Source organism: Kryptolebias marmoratus, linkage group LG18 (genome assembly GCF_001649575.2).
Source record: "Kryptolebias marmoratus isolate JLee-2015 linkage group LG18, ASM164957v2, whole genome shotgun sequence".
NCBI lineage: Eukaryota > Metazoa > Chordata > Actinopteri > Cyprinodontiformes > Rivulidae > Kryptolebias > Kryptolebias marmoratus.
Genome location: NC_051447.1, coordinates 16,151,910 through 16,168,508, shown reverse-complemented (window position 1 = coordinate 16,168,508; position 16,599 = coordinate 16,151,910). Strand labels below are relative to the sequence as shown.

General features: G+C 41.5%; 1 protein-coding gene across 1 annotated transcript; it reads left to right on the top strand.

The window, feature by feature from the left end:
* The first annotated feature begins 3,654 nt into the window (after positions 1-3,654).
* Positions 3,655-12,554, top strand: atxn10 (ataxin 10). The gene is made up of 11 exons (XM_017424845.3): positions 3,655-3,814; positions 4,166-4,354; positions 4,532-4,617; positions 4,715-4,811; positions 5,532-5,696; positions 7,086-7,166; positions 7,285-7,441; positions 8,330-8,447; positions 8,548-8,732; positions 10,785-10,848; positions 12,369-12,554. The coding sequence occupies exons 1-11, from the start codon at positions 3,669-3,671 to the stop codon at positions 12,551-12,553; spliced, it is 1,473 nt and encodes a 490-aa protein (XP_017280334.2). The 5' UTR covers positions 3,655-3,668; the 3' UTR covers position 12,554.
* The last annotated feature ends 4,045 nt before the right edge of the window (positions 12,555-16,599 follow it).

The following is a 16,599-nucleotide window of genomic DNA, read 5'->3' as shown; positions in this document are numbered from 1 at the left end:
CCTGCCACTAACCAGGTATGTATCCGGTACAAATCTAGTACTTACCAGGTATGTAGCATTTTCCTACAGGGCATGTAAAACATACTAACCATGTATGAACCTGGTAGTACCCGGTACATACAGGGTTTAAACCTGGTAGTACCCGGTACTGCAGGGTTTGTACCTGGTAGTACCCGGTACTTAGTAACTGGTAAGTACCCGGTACATACAGGGTTTGTACCTGGGTACTACCAGGGTTTGTACCTGGTAGTACCCGGTACTTAGTAACCGGTAAGTACCCGGTACATACAGGGTTTGTACCTGGTAGTACCCAGGTACAGGTACAAACCCTGTATGTACCGGGTACTTACCGGTTACTAAGTACCGGGTACTACCAGGTACAAACCCTGCAGTACCGGGTACTACCAGGTAAAAACCCTGTATGTACCGGGTACTACCAGGTTCATACATGGTTAGTATGTTTTACATGCCCTGTAGGAAAATGCTACATACCTGGTAAGTACTAGATTTGTACCGGATACATACCTGGTTAGTGGCAGGTAAATACACGGTACGTAACAAGTAACTTCATTATACAGCTCAGTCTGCATAAGTAGCAGTAAGTACCCGGTATGTAGAGCCAGTATGTAGCAGGTAAGTACTTAGTACACCATACCATGTATAGTACTTACCCAGTACATACCAAGTATGTAGCCAGAATGTAACAGTTAAGTACAGGTTATGTACCTGGTAAGTACTAGATATATACTGTACTCTGTATGTGCCCTGGTACAGTATGTACCCATCTAAGTACCCAATACAGACTAAGTTACTATCAGGTACGTAACCCGCAAGGTACCAGGTTAGTAACAGGGTATGTACTCAGTACATACTAGGCAGTATTATACTGTATATTTCTACTAGAAGGTCTTAAGATGTTTTTGTTTTACTCTGAATTCAGTTTCAGTTTTTGGAGGCAACCAGTCCAGGTTATTATTTACAAGGATTTTCTTTTATTTGTGTCAGTATTTATATAGTAACATTAAAAAAACAAGAAAAAAATACTATAATCACCTCCGTGAGGCTGTATTTATACATGTTTTAAGATAAATGCTGCTTACAGGAACAATGTCATATATTTTATTAATCCCTGAGGGGAAAATGCTTCGTTACAGACATAAATTATCTTTTATTTCATATTTATTATTGGCTAATGTAGAATAGAGTTAGATCGTAACATTGTTTGGATTTTTCACTGAATAATTTAAACTGAATATTTGAAAATCCTGAAAATATGTTGAATTGTTGTGAAACGTTTTAGTTTGATACATAATAGGAATAAATAATTATCTGTTTCAAGACAATAAAATTGTTTTTATTGTCTTGAAACAATGTTTTTGATTCTGTATAGTTTAGTTGTGGTACAAACTGTCCTTCAGAGTCAGACATTTATAAAAAAATATATATATTTTTTTTAAGTTTATACTGTTAATGTCTTAAATAATGATTTTAAATAAAAATATTTTTAAGATTAAACGTAGTAGAAGTTATTATGAAGGTAAATAAAACTTCCACAGTGTTTTAAGAAATTAAAATACCACACAAAATCAGAGAAATTAGTCTTTACATCTCTTTATTTATTTATGGATTTATTTATCTATTTAGGTAATAATACTATTTCCAGAAAAGCGTTTAGTAACAAATTAAAGTTTGTGGGTTTTTGGAAAAATTGATGCTGCTCTGAAATAAAAGGTCAAACTTTAAAGGTTCTTTAATTTATCACATTAAATGAGTAAATGTTGAGTCATAAGCTGAATAAAGTTAAATTAAAACAGAATATGTGTTGATTTATGTGTCTCTGGATTAGTTTGATTCCTGTTTTCTGTTTTGACGACCATATTAAATTTATGTTTTTGTTTTTTAACTGCATTGTTTTGACGGACGGCTCGAGCATCTGTGAATAATAAAAAAAAAAAAATCTCGTGCTGATTGTGTTTGTCGGCTCGCCTGTCCGCCCCGGCAGACTAAACCAATCATCTGTAAGTGAGCCCAGCTGAGGTTTCCAGAGTGTCGGAGATCCGAAAAGGACGGGCTGTTCTTCCTGTAACTCGGCCGCCCAGATTCCCCTCACCGTGGAACGCCACTTCCAGCTTTGGAGGGAGTTTCCAGCTCAACAAATGAATTATGGGTTTCCTAAAATAGGAATATTTGTTTCTTCGATATCCAGGTCTTAACGTCGAGCTTCTTTCAACCGTCGCCGATGGAAACACAGCTTGATTTGGCCTGGATATTATCTGAAGTCATCGGTTCATTTGAGGCTTAATTTAACGGAATGTTCCGCTCAAAAATCAATAAATTTGGGGCAAATAAAAAATTTATAAATTTAAAGAAAATATACGTTATGGTGCCGTCTGCCCATCTGTTTGTGGACAAGTTCTTGTTCGAGCTCTAAATGGATAACCCTTTAACAGTTTGACATGTCAAACTGGGCAGGCGGACACCTCATTGGTCAAGGGTGATCCCCCTTGATTTCAATGTCGCAGGGTCAAATGACCATCACAGGTGAACCCTTTGTAAAATCTTTGTATGTGCTCTGACTCTGCAAACGTGTAACGTAGGAATGTCAAACTGCACACCTGGACACTTCATAGGTCAAGGGTGATCCATTATTGTTTTCATGGTTGTGGGCTCAAAGGTCAATGTCACAGTGGAACACCTTGTGAAGTCCTCGTAGGTGCTCTAACTCTGCAACCATGTAACGTAGGAATATCAAACTCCACACATGTATAAATCATGGGTTGGGAATGATCCCTTTTGATTTCAAGGTCATGGGGTCAAAGGTGACCCCTTTGTGAAAACCTTGTTTGTGCTCCAAATTTAGACACATTTTCAGGATTGTTATGTGAGGATACATGCTTTGGATTTTGATGACTTTGACAATTTTTTGACGAGCGTAATATTTACAATTGGTGGTACTCTTCTGTATTTTAGGATTTGTGAATTTGGTCCCTTTTCAGCACAGTTTAACTCTAATAAAATGTGTATTATTTACAATATGAGCATGAGTCATCTATGCAAAAAAGTTTCATCATGTAATTATTACAGACTATGATGCAACATAATATAATAGTGAAAGTATTCAAAGTATTTTACAATTTCTATTAACCATGTATTTTGATAAAGTCACATTTAAATGTAAATTTGTAGGCCTGTGTACAAACAGCGGCACATGCTTAGACTCCGCCTCCAGCCTGGATTCAACCAATAGCGTGTTAGAGACTGTTTTGGTGTTGTGCCGGAAAATGTACCCCTGCCGGGAGAGCACCCGCGTCACTGAAACAGCGTTTCAATGAGCTTGTTTTTTAAAAAATAAAATAAAATAATCACGGTTTCTATCACTTTATAAACACAGCTGCCTAAAATATTGTTTTGTCACACAATTTATAGTTATTTTTATGATACTGTAGACCGTCCGTTTACGCATCTCTTGCTATTTAGGACAATAAATAGAGATACAACTACGAAATTCTCACTTATTTATCAACATTAGGCTCCTCAACCTACTATCAAAAATACGTTATTATTTTTAAAATAAGTTATTAGTGAATTAAACTATCCTGGAAGGACAAAGTAGCTTATCGCGGCAGGGGTACTTTTTTCGGCACAACACCGGAAGTCCGCCGATAGGAATGACACAGGGAAACATGGCAGCTTCCACCGCTAACGGTTTGAGCATCTCAGCGAATCTCGCTGGCATTTTGAATGAGAAACTATGCCCTGAGCATTTGCAGCTGTTAAAGACGTTTACAAATTCTCTGCGTGAGGCGGAATACAGGTACGGCTCGGGTTATTTGTTGCTTTTTTTATTCAAAATGTAGCGTTAGCTTAGCAGCTAAGCTAACTTTGGATAGCCACCTGTCATTTGACAGACTGGGGTCCCTTTGCAGTTCTAGGTTTTGCAGCTCTAAATACGTGTTTTGAAAAACATTTTTTTGTATTTAAAGCCACAATTAATTAAGTGATACTGGCCATGTATCATAAAGTGTTTGAGTTAAAACATTTAGGCTTTTCAACTTTATTTTCAGTGACTCCACACTTTTTCCTGTGGTTGTTTTGCATATCAGGAAGTTAGTTCTTGTCTTTTTTCATTGCTGGCCTTTTTATTTGTACTTTTTGGGGTTCTCAGGGATGCAGTGGAGGAGGACGCGTTCTCCAGTCTTCTGAAGGTCCTCAGTAGGTTGTTTGAAGACCTGCAGAAGGACGGAAGCAGTGAGGATCTGCAGACTTTCACCTTGCAGCTCCAGATGATTGCCGAGTGCTTCAGATCCCAGAGGAACTCCTGTGTGCAGAGTACACGCAACCAAAGACTGCTCAGGTGGTCCCACTCACATTATATTATAGTATAGGGAGGTAAAAGTATGTCAACAAAGTTTGTCTGAATTTCCTCTAGTGGTTGAACTGTTTTAGGTAGCATTAGAGTCATAAATATACTATATTATTAGGAAAATATTCTAATATTTTGTTTACAAAATTATCTTTTTTCCTTATTTAGGGAACTTGGTTTTGTTGATGTTACCCTTAAACTCTTGAGTTACCTTCAGACCATAGATTTGGAAAGCAAAGACGTCACGTATGAACGTGAGTTTAAAGTTAAGCCACAGATGAAATTGAAACTGCATTTTTCGAGGCTTTTGTAAATACTGATCTGTATTCCATCTGTGCTTCTGTGGCTCAGCTCTTCGGTGCGGGATCCAGTTTCTTGGAAACCTCGCAGTCGGAAACCAGACGGGTAAAGATGAGATTTGGCAGCTGAGCTTCCCCGAAGTCTTCCTGTAAGTTTTGTTTTAGCTGCAGTCGTGTTTTTCTCATTCAGTAAAATAAACTGCATCAAGAAATCCTCTCCTGTCTGAATCTCTAAATTTTTACTTTTTCTTTTTTTATGTTTAGCTGGCTGTTTGCTACTTTTAGCTTCCAGCTACAGTTTAGCTACATTTAGGTTTTAGCTCATGTTTTGCTACTTTTAGCTGGTGTTTTGATCCTTTTATCCTTTAGCTAGAATATTGCTACTTTCTTACATTGTATCTGTCTCTAATTTAAACTGTTTTACAGTTTAAATGTTTTACAGTCGTTTGCTACTTTTAGCCTCTAGTAACTGATTTGCTACATTTTGCTTTTAGTTTATGTTTTATTTTAACTAGTGTTTAGCCACTTTTCTCTAGTGTTTAGCTTCTTTTAGTTTCTTAAACCTATTAACCTGCCTTTTGATACTTTCAGCTGTTATGTGCATTTTGTTACGCTTAGCTTCTAGCTAGCCTTTCTGTAGTTTTAGGTCTTTTGATACTCTAACTTTTGGCTAAACATTTCTACTATTAACTGGCTGTTTGCTACTTTTGACTTCCAGCTACATTTTAGCTACATTTAGCTTTTAGTTAATGTTTTGATACTTTTATCCTTTAGCTATCGCATTGCTGCTTTTGACCTTTAGCCTGCATTTAGTCTCTTTTAGCTTTAACAGCTCAGTTTCAGCAGTCATTGTGTGTGTGTGTTGACAGCCAGCTGCTCGGCGTAGACGATGACAAAGTGTTGAACTACGCCTCCATGGTTCTCCACACGTGTCTGGATGAACCCAAAGTGGAGGATCTGTCGAAGCCGCAGAACATCCAGCTGGCTCTCAAAGTGATGGAGCTCTGCAGGACCCAGCCTGACCTGGACTGGACGTAAGAGAGTTTAAACATCGTTTGTGACGCTCGCTGGGATTGTTCCGTACAAACAGCCGTGTGTGAAATCTTTCCAAACATGTTGAGACTGGAAGAATACAAACCTGCCTTTCAGACGTCTATTTATTGAGCGAGAATATTATTATTACATAAAATGTGATTCTTCTGGAAAAAAGTTTGTTTCCAGAATTCCAAAATCTACCACCATTAAAACACTGACTGGAAATGCAAATGAAAATTTTAACAAATGAGATGAAATTGGAGTTTTAGGACATTGTGAGGAAAACTGTCCCACAAGTGCATGAATGTGTATTTGCCAAATGGACTCCAATCAGCAGAATTTATGTTTGAGTGGTCAGAACCTCCCGTATTTTACTCCCTATGTACACTATATTGGCAAAAGTATTCCCTCTCTCATCCAAATCATTGAATTCAGGTGTTCCAATCACTTCCATGGTTACAAGTGTAAAAAACAAGCAGCTAGGCATGCAGACTGCTTCTACAACCATGTGTGAAAGAATGGATCGCTCTCAGGAGCTCAAAGAATTACAGCATGGTACCTTGATAGGATGCCACCTGTGCAATAAGTCCAGTCAGGCAATGTCCTCACTACTAAATATTCCAGTCAGCTGTTAGTGGTTTTATAACGAAGAAGAAGCGATTGGGAACGATGGCAACTCAGCCATGTAAAACCACAGAGTGGGCTCAGAGGAAGCTGAGGCACAGAGGTCACCAACGTTCTGCAGAGTTAACAGCTACAGACCTCCAAACTTCATGTGGTCTTCAGATCAGAGTGTAGAGAGCTTCATGGAAGCGGTTTCCATGGCGGCAGCTGCATCCAAGCCTTCCATCACCGAGAGCAAAGAGTCGGACGCTGTGGGATGAATTAGAGCGGATACTGTGATCCAGGCCTTCTGTCCAACATCAGTGTCTCACTAATGAGCTTCTGGAAGGATGGTCAAAATTCCCATAAACACTCCTAAACCTGTGGAAAGCCTTTTTAGAAGAATTAAAGCTGTTATAGCTGCAAAGGGTGGGCCAACATCAGATTAAACCCTCTGGATTGAGAAATTCAAAAGCGTGTGAAGGGAGGCGAGCGATTACTTTTGACAATATAGTGTATCTTCAATTCAAAAATATATTACTTTAAATAAACAAGCAAGTAACGTCATTTAATGTGTTGTTTGTAACTTTATCATTTAACTCATTAGGACTGTTTACAATAGATTATATTATCAATAATTTGTACAAATAAAATAAAATTAAAGGACGTTTTATTAAATGGCCCAAATGTGTTTTCGGTATTTTAGGCATTGAGGTGTTGCTTGTTACCACTTGGAAAAAGTAATAATTTGGTGTTTATTTATTTATTTGTTTGTTTGTCTCCAGGGTTCTCATCGCGACTCAGCATTTCCTGAAGTCTTCAGCTCTGGTGGAGAACATGTATTCTGGGATGTCCCATCATGAAAGGTGCTTGATTTTATTTTTTATCATACGACAGATGGAACCTTAAAGAGGAACATATAAAGCCAGACTTGTGTTTGATTCTATCTGAAGTTGTGTGATTGGGTGGGGGTTCTTTTTCCAGGGTCACTCTGTTGGAGCTGCTTTACGCTCAGCTACGGGAGGAGGGCTCGGAGGGATGTGGCGTCCCCCCTGGCGTGGCTCGTTTCCTGGCCAGCTCCTTCCAGAAGGGATGCGGATCCGTTCTAACGCTGGCTACCGGTTCTGCTTCCAGCGACGACGTACGAACTTGACTTTTCACCCCTGATCATTGGCTAACGAAGCCCTTCTCTGAGGCTGGTTTCCTGTTGTTTGCCATGTTGCTACTTTTAGCTTTTAATTAGCCTTTTGCTATTTTTATTCTCTATCAACCGATTTGCAACATTTCGTTTTAAGTTTGTGTTTTGCTACTTTTAGCTAGCATTTTGCTTCTTATAGTTTTCAGCCTGCCTTTTGATAGATTTAGCTTTTAGTGAGTCTTTTGCTAATTTTAGCTTTTAGCCAGCCATTTTTACTTGTAGCTTCTATCTAACCTTTTAATGCTTTCAGGTTTTAGTTAGCGTTTTGCGACTTTTAGCTTCTAGCTGGCCTATTGCTACTTTAAGCTAGTCTTATGATTCTCTCAGCTTTTAGCTAGCCTTTTGGTACTATAGATATAGACAGGTAGATGGGTAGCCTTTCTATACTTTTAGCTCACCTTGTTGTTTGCTATTTTTATCCTCTAGCAACCAATTTGCTACGTTTCGCTTTTAGTTCATGTTTTGCTATTTGTAGCTAGTGTTTAGCTTCTTTTAGCTAGTGTTTAGCCACTTTTAATAATAGTTTTAAGCCTGCCTTTTGAAACATTTACCTTACATTTAGGGTTTAGCTAGCCATTTTTACTTTTAGCTTCTATCTAGCCTTTTAATGCTTTCAGCTTTTAGTTAGCTTTTTGTCACGTTTAGCTACCAGCTAGCCTTTCTATAGTTTTAGCTCACATTTGATACTCTAGTTTTTGGCTAGCCTCTACTACTAGCTGGATGTTTGCCACTCTTAGCTTCCGGCTACAGTTTAGCTACATTTAGCTTTTAGGTAGTGATACTTTTATCCTGCATTTAGCTTCTTTTCCTGCTGGCTGCAATCCCCTGCAGGTCCTGCAGGAGGCGCTGACGGTGATCAGTCTGCTGGATGTCCTGTGTGAGATGACCTCTGACCTCAAGCAGTTCATGTTCCTGCAGGACCACCCGGACCTTCTGGCTTGCACCGTCGGTAAAAGGAACAATCCACCAGAAAAGCTGCAGGTGTTTTAAATCGTTCCGAGACGCCGGAGGCAATCAAACATTTCTTCTTCTTCCCTTTTTCTTCGCAGAGCTCCTGGCGCAGGTGCACGCCATCGGGAAGGCCAGCAAGAACATTTTCAGCGCCGCTCAGAACTTCTCCTCCTTTGCCCGCGACGGAGACGCCTCCTCGCAGTCTCCTGTCGTCGGCTTTAAGGCCCACCTGGTCAGACTCGTAGGAAACCTCAGCCACGGCCACAGCAGCAACCAGGACAAGGTTCGGCTGAGCGGAGAATCAGCTAAAACAAGCATTCACCCGGAAGAATCAGCCGAAAACAGTCACAATTAAAATGAAAGCAGCAAAACCACAGCTTAAAGCTAACATTTGTAAAACCGTACGTAAAAGTTTAGATTAGCCAAACGGTGGTTAAAAACTCAGACTAGCAGGGCAGTAGCTAAAAGTAGCAAAGCAGTAGCTAAAAGCTAAAATTTGTACAACCATAGAAACTTTAACTAAATGTAGCTGTAGCCAAAAAAAACAGATTTTAGCTTTTCTTTAACATAGTTTTCTTGATGAAATGAAACTATCGCCCGGCGCTTTACATGCCAGGGTTTTAAACAGAGATCTTACATCATCTGTTAGCCTTCAGAATATGTCAGGGATGACTCTCAGCTACTACCACACCACGTTTTAGCTGTTTTTATACGCAGGTCCTGAGACGATTTTTGTCCAAACTCTACATTGATAACCCTTTAACATAGAATTGTCAAACTGCACAGCTGGACATCTCATGTGTCAGGGATGATCCCTATTGATTTCAAGGTCACATGGTCAAAGGTCAAGGTCACTGGTAACCCTTTTGGAGATAACCTCGTCCATGCTCTTCCTCTGCAACCGTTTACTTTACAAACGTCAAACTGCACAGCTGGACACCTCATGTGTGAAGGATAATCCCTACTGATTTCAAGGTCACAGGGTCAAAGGTCAAGGTCACAGGTGAACCCTTTGTAAAAAAAACTTTTCTCTGCTCCAGGTCTAGGAATGTGTTCAGGATTCTTGTCTGAGGGAAGCCACAGTTTGGATTTTGATTTCTCTAATAATTTACAGACGTTCGTACTACTCTTGTGTTTGCAGGTTCCTTAGCTGTGACGGCCATTTTCAAAAGAGTTGGCTCCAAAGGTTAATCAGTTGTAGATGCACACCCAGTGATTGCCTTCTCAAAGTTTCAGTGTTTTCCTCACCCTCCACCTTCGGCGTGGGGTGAGAATGAAAACCCGTAGCACGTGTTTTTCTGTACATTCTGCCTCCAGTTTTCATAACTTTTAGTTCTAAAATTCAACTCTGAAACTCATATAATGTTGATGTGTCCTCAGGAAAGCCTCTCATCCACTCCAGAGCATCAGTGCTGGTCTAAAAGCAGCACATGGTGAGCTCTGCTCTTCATCATGTGTCTCATTCTATAGGCTTAACTCTTGTCTTTGTTTGTGGTTTCCCTCCAAACAGCCCTTAGGAGCAACAGAACAAGACAAAGTGCTGAGTTTCAGAAAACAAAACACTCATTTAGGCTGTCAGAGAAACACAGTCGCTGAGCGCAGCGAGTGCCCGGGTCCGCATTCAGAGCAGAACTTGCTTACAATACGTCCAAACCCATAAAGGCAGGAATAACGAGCGAGCGGACCCCCGGCTTCAGCCCAGTACGAGCCGTTCGTTCGGCGCTTTTCTCGCATGCACGTCTTAAATTACAATCTCTGCCAGAGGTGAAGAGAGCGGCGTTTGGTTTACTGGAAGAGTTCCTGGTGAAAACAGATACTGGGTGATTTCTGACCACTGACAGACCACAGATCAGCATCCATAAATATTACAGAGAGGCCAGCTGAGGGTGGCCATCCCACAAACATTCCACAAATCTGTCTCTATTAGGAACAACCCAGGCTGTAACGCACCACCGTACTGCTTCATTATCCGGCAGGGCTTTCTGGGAATGCCGAGACGCTATTGGACGCTCGGTTTCACTTCTCAGCTCTTTTCAGGAGGTTTCAACTTTTGATACAACAACCCAATACTGCGCTCTGAATGTGCCCGCTACGGGGGACTTTCAGTCGCCTCATCACCTTGCTTTTGTCTCTGTTCGCTTGTCAGTCCGTTAGCGAAACTCAACCGGTTTTACAGATATTGAGATCCATTTTGGTATGGTAGTAGCTGAGAGTCATCCTGAAGCAGTCACACGTCCTACAGGATCTTTCAACATCCCGTGATATCACGTACGACACCATTTTTTTAGCGTAACTTCCAGTTTTTTTCTGTTTCTAACTGAGCTTGTTTCTTCAGGTGAGAGAACTCGAAGGCATCCCGCTCATCTTGGACAACTGCAACATAGACAGCAGCAATCCCTGTATCCTTTTCCCTAAAATGTCTCAACGTCTTTCGTAGAAGCAGTCCACTTTTGTCTGAAAGGTCTTTTTTATTTTTAAGTCCAAGAGGCTGGACAAATATCAGATTAACACAAATAACGTATTTCAATGTAAATTAATTGTTGTAGCTTCCTTTTTATGATGGCCCTTTAACATAGAAATGTCAAAATGCACAGCTGGACAGCTCATGGGTCAAGGATGATCCCTATGGATTTCAAGGTCACAGGCTCATAGGTCAAAGTCACTGGTACCCCTTTGAGGAAAACCTTTTCTATGCTCTAACTCTGCAACCGTGTAACATAGGAACATCAAACGACTAAGCTGGACATCTCATGGGTCAAGATGATCCCTATGGATTTCAAGGTCACACAGTCAGAGGTCAAGGTCACAGGCAACCTTGTCTTTGCTCTAACTGTGCAACCGTGTAACGTACAAACGTCAAAATTGCACAGCTGGACACCTCATGGGTTGAGGATGATCCCTGTTGATTTTTCAGGGCACCAGCTCGTGTCAGAACGAGTTGGGATGGAGCTAAAAACAACATGGGAGGTTTAAAACAGGTGACGTCACCAGGCGGTTGGTAAAAATATAAATGTTATGAGTAGCGAAGACGTGCAGAGGGATCGAGTTAGAGGTTGATTCACCAGATTACCTGTAAATCTATGAGCAAGTCAGTAAACCATTAAAAAAATAAAAGTTCTCTAAAGAAAGATTTGTGTCTTTCCGCCTCTAGAGTTCTGAATATAAATCTATGTTTCAAGGAATCTGGAGAAATTTCAATGTCTTAGGCTCCAGATCACAAACCTACAGCTGCATAGATTAATAGCAGCTAAAATACCTGGGAAGTACTTTCTCAAGTACTTTAATATGACTTAAAACTTTACTTTGTGGTGAAAACTTGTGTGTAAATCTTACCCAGAGGTGGCCTTGGTCCTTGCAATTTCAGAAATCTTTAGTTTGAAACATCAGTTCTGAAATTTCCTGAGAATATAAAGCAACTCAAGCTACTTTTAAAACCTTTTCCCGGGAATTTTCATGTTCCTTTTTTTAAAGACGATGCAAAACCAAAATTCAGCACTTGTCCTGGAGTCTTAACCTGTCCCTGTTAAAGAATCTGGTTGATTTTAAAGGAAATTATGACTACAGTGACTCCAAAATTCCTGCACCGATTTCCATTCAGAGTGGGACAAAATCAAACCTGAAACGTTTCATAACTCTGCCCAACTATTTTAGAATCATGTGCAGAAAAAAATATCAAAATCAGAGATTTGTAAAAGTTGTATTGCCACAGCTTTTTTTTGAATGCGCTCCAGACTTAAAACGCAGGAAGGAAATAAAGTTCAGGCGACAAAAAGACACTTATTTTGTCTTCATGACTGTATTAAAATAAAGTCAAAGTAAATGTAAGAATTAGTAACAAGAATGGCACACAATTAAATAAGAAATTAGAGGGAAAAACCATTTATTCCTCGCATTGTGCTCCTTAACCAGCTACTTCAAGTTATTAGCCAGTGGGCCATCTTCGCCATCAGGAACCTCCTGGAGAACAACCTGCAGAACCAGGAGCTGGTCGCCGGCCTGGAGCGGCACGGCCCGGAGGACTACTCCGCGCTCAGGGAGTTGGGTTTCCTGGTAGAGGAGCGTGACGGAAGCCTGCTGCTCAAACCTGTGAGGAAAGACTCCTAAAGACCAAAAGAAAAGAAAATCCTTAACCCTTAACCCAGGTCTTCATGTAGTCTTAATCTTCGTGTAACGAACCCTATAGATGCTACCAAGTAGTTTGAGTCCTCTCTCAGTGCAGATTAAGTAAATTATAAGTTCTTTTGCTTGGAATAGTTTGATCGGAAATGTATTTCCAACTGCTTTTCTACCTCATCAGTGCTCCGCAGGGCTCCGGTTAATATTCAGAGGTCTCCCTGGTGTAATCCAGAGGTCAGGATGTCTGCTTTGTCTTGATCCGGCTCTGGGAAATGAGGAGTTTGCGAGACGGCGAGCACACGCTGGCATGTTTTGGAGGGGCTGCAGCCTCTGGGTTTAACGCAAAGACAAAGAGCACCATGGTTTCCGGGCTTGTTTGCCTTTCGGAGATGGTGGTGTTACCAGCAGGAGACGGAGTTTAATCTCAGGCCCGCGGTGGCTTTTGTGGTAACCATGACAGAGAATGACTAAAACGTGATGCAATCTACCCCCTCCTGGCCTTTCCTTATTAAACCCCGGCATCATGGCCACAGGATGAAGACGTATGTTTTATTATTTAATATGACAACCCCAATCCCAAACAGCTTGGGTTGTTGTGTAAAATTTAAATAAAAACAGAAGGCAATGATTTCCTCGTCTTGTAAACCCATACTTTATTCACAATGGAACACAGTAAACATGTCGTGTTAAAACTAATAAACCGTACAATTTAGGAAAAAAAGGTATTTTTAAAAGTTATTGCAGCAATGCATATCAAAAAAAGTGGGACGGAGGAACAAAAGGCTGTAAAAGTAAAGTATGAATCAGAAACAGCTGGAGGAGCTTTCAGTGACTAATTAGATTATTTGGCAACAGGTCAGTAAGAGGACTGGGTATAAAAAGAGAAATTTTAGAGAGGCTGAATTCATCAGAAGTAGAGATGGGGAGAGGTTTAGCAGTCTGTAATGACTGTCTAAAAAGAGTGAAATAATTTCAGGATAATGTTCTTCAACAAAAATTCAGAAGACAGTAAATCCCATCATTTGCATTTCATAAATCTGCATCAAAACCGGGTTCTGGTTCTGTTCTGCTCAGGAACACTTCCTCAGATCATCGTCTGTAAACACAGCTCACCGTGCCGTCCACAGATGCTGCTTAAAGCTCTATCAGGCAGAGAAGGAGCCAGATGTGAACACCATCCAGAAATGTTGCCGTCTTCTCTGGACCAAAGAGGAGAACTGTTCTGAGGTCAGATGGGTCCAAACCATCCAGCCTGCCTCTCTGATGGTATGGGGGTGCATTAGTGCCTCTGATAAGGCTCCATCAATGCAGAAACAACATATAGTTCCCTCCAGATGACGTCTTTTTCAGGGAAGGTCTTGCAGATTTCAGCAGGACGATGTTAAACCACAAACAGCCTCCGTTCTAACAGCACGGCTTCATAGAAGAAGAGTCCAGGAGCTGAACTGACCTGCCTGCAGTCCAGACCTCTCACCAGCTGAAAACATCTGACGCATCATGAAACAAAGAATCCATCAGAGACCCAGGACTAGAACAGCTAGAACCCTCTACAGACCAGAATGGGACAACATTTCCCTCTAAAACCTCCAGCAGCTGCTCTCATCAGGTCCTCAGATGTTAAAAGCAAAGGGGATGCTTCATGGTGGGAAATATGGCCCAACTTTTAAAATGTTGCTGCCAATTAATTAAAAATTACCATTTTTTTTCTCTAAAAAACGGCACAATTTCTTAGTTTCAACATTTGATAACTTTACTATGTTCCATTGCGAATAAAATATGGGTTTGCGAGATTTACAAATGACTGCAAACTGTATTAACATTTGACACAATTTTTTTGTATTTGGGCTGTATAATTTGAAAGCTAATCGAACTAATAAGATAAATAAAAACCATAATATTTATATTCAACACTAAGAAACAACCACTTTGCAGAAAAGAGGCGTAAACAGAAAAACACATTGCTTCTGTTTTTGTTCGTCTTCAGTTGTTTCCACTTGTCTAGTTCAACTTTTTGGCTTTAAAAGGTATAAAATAGGACTTATTAGAATCTGTGCTTGCTTTAACTAATGTGATTAGTTTGACACTCGAAGTTTTATGTTTTCTCGCATTCATTATTATCAAATAGATGAGATTTGAGTAGTTCTAAGCACTGACACGGGTCTTCTTTCCTCAGAGAAACTAGTATTTAACAAGATTTTCTTTAGACAATTGATTTACACCAATCACAGGTAGAAGTGTGGAGTAAATGCACGAACGAGTGCGAGAATCAGAAGAGAAGCATCAGTTTGCAGGACGACATTCCTCCCTCCTCCTCCTGGATAAGCTGAATGGTTCTGACAACGAAACAATGTGGCGCTTTGCGGGCCCGGGCCGCGCCCTGTTTGCTCTGCCTCCGATTTTTAACGACAAAATGTATCGAAAACAATCGGTCGGACTTTCCCCAGTCAATCCGGCAGCATAGTGAAGGGAGCTTATGTGGTTCCGGTCCCCGGGCTTTCAGACGGCTAACAAAACAGCTGTTACTTGCGCTCGACTGGCTGGCTGCAATGCTTTTCAGCCCCACAGGAAGGAGGCCGTGCGAGTCAGCTGGGCTGAATGAGGTGGCAGCTCCCAACACATCAGACGGGGCAGGAAAATCTCGTTTCCCATATCAGCATTTTACACCACGCCGCGTCGTTCTTCTGGTTTGATATCCATCCATCCATTTTCTTCCGCTTATCCGGGGTCGGGTCGCGGGGGTAGCAGCCTAAGCAGGGAGACCCAGACTTCCCTCTCCCCAGCTACTTGGGCCAGCTCCTCCGGGGGAATCCCAAGGTGTTCCCAGGCCAGCCGAGAAACATAGTCCCTCCAGCGTGTCCTGGGCCTCCTCTCGACGTGGAGAAGCAGCGGCTCGACTCGTCCCTCCTGTATGACCGAGCTTCTCACCCTGACAAACTCATTTCGGCCGCTTGTATCCGCGATCTCGTTCTTTCGGTCACTATCCAAAGCTCGTGACCATAGATGAGGGTAGGAACGTAGATTGACCGGTAAATCGAGAGCTTTGCCTTTTCACTCAGCTCTCTCTTCACCACGACAGACCGGTACAGTGCCCACTTCACTGCAGACGCTGCACCAATCCGCCTGTCGATCTCCCGCTCCATTTTCCCCTCATTCATGAACAAGACCCTGAGATGCTTAAACTCCTCCACTTGGGGCAGGACATCTTCCCCGATCCGGAGAAGGCACTCTACCCTTTTCCAGCTCGTGACCATTCATCTCGGTATTTGGAGGCACTGATCCTCATCCCGGCTGCTTCACACTCGGCTGCGAACCGCTCCGTTGGCCTTGAAACAAACCCCAGCCTCGCTCCGCGCCTGCGTCTTTTTACATTTAAATCGGATGACGTCGTCCAACTGGAAGATTTCCTGAAGAAATGCCGAAGTGTGCCAACGGAGCGGCTGCCTAAAGTTCCAACTTCGAAAGAAAAATACAAGCGTTTTGATGTATAAGAGAGCCAAGATCGTAAGGGATGTCGAAGCTGCTGTCGAGTGGCTCGTTACGGTCACCGTGGTAACCACACACCTGTGTCTCTCACTCCCTGACTGCCAAATCAATAAGAGGCAGACAGAACCAGGCTGAAAAGTTAGCCTCAAACAAACATCCGCTGTGCGAAAACGCTAAATCGGATCTTAAATTTTCTTGAACTGTGAGCGGCAGAAGACTGACGGTTTTAGGTAGGACACAGATCCCCAACCTTCGCCCTCGAGGGCCACTATCCTGCATGTTTTACTCGTTTCCCTGCTTTGACACCAGATTTGAATCAATTGAGGATTAACAGGCTTATGTAGAACATAAAGAGGTGATTTAAACTTTTAATCAGGTGTGTTGGAGCGAGGAAACAAGTAAAACATGCAGGATAGTGGCTCTGACGTAAGAGATATGACAAGGTTGGAAACATCATTTACTTCCAGTTTAAAAGAGAACATTTTAGTTTGGAAGTCTGGAAGCTTGTGTGGACGATTTGAGAAAAAACACAAGTCCTATCGCAGTCAGAC

Coding starts and splice junctions, on each gene's coding strand:
- atxn10 (XM_017424845.3), top strand. CDS start 3,669: ATGACACAGGGAAACATGGCAGCTTCCACCGCTAACGGTTTGAGCATC. Junction 5,697..7,085: donor CAGCCTGACCTGGACTGGAC/GTAAGAGAGTTT, acceptor GTTTGTCTCCAG/GGTTCTCATCGCGACTCAGC. Junction 8,733..10,784: donor ACAGCAGCAACCAGGACAAG/GTTCGGCTGAGC, acceptor TTGTTTCTTCAG/GTGAGAGAACTCGAAGGCAT.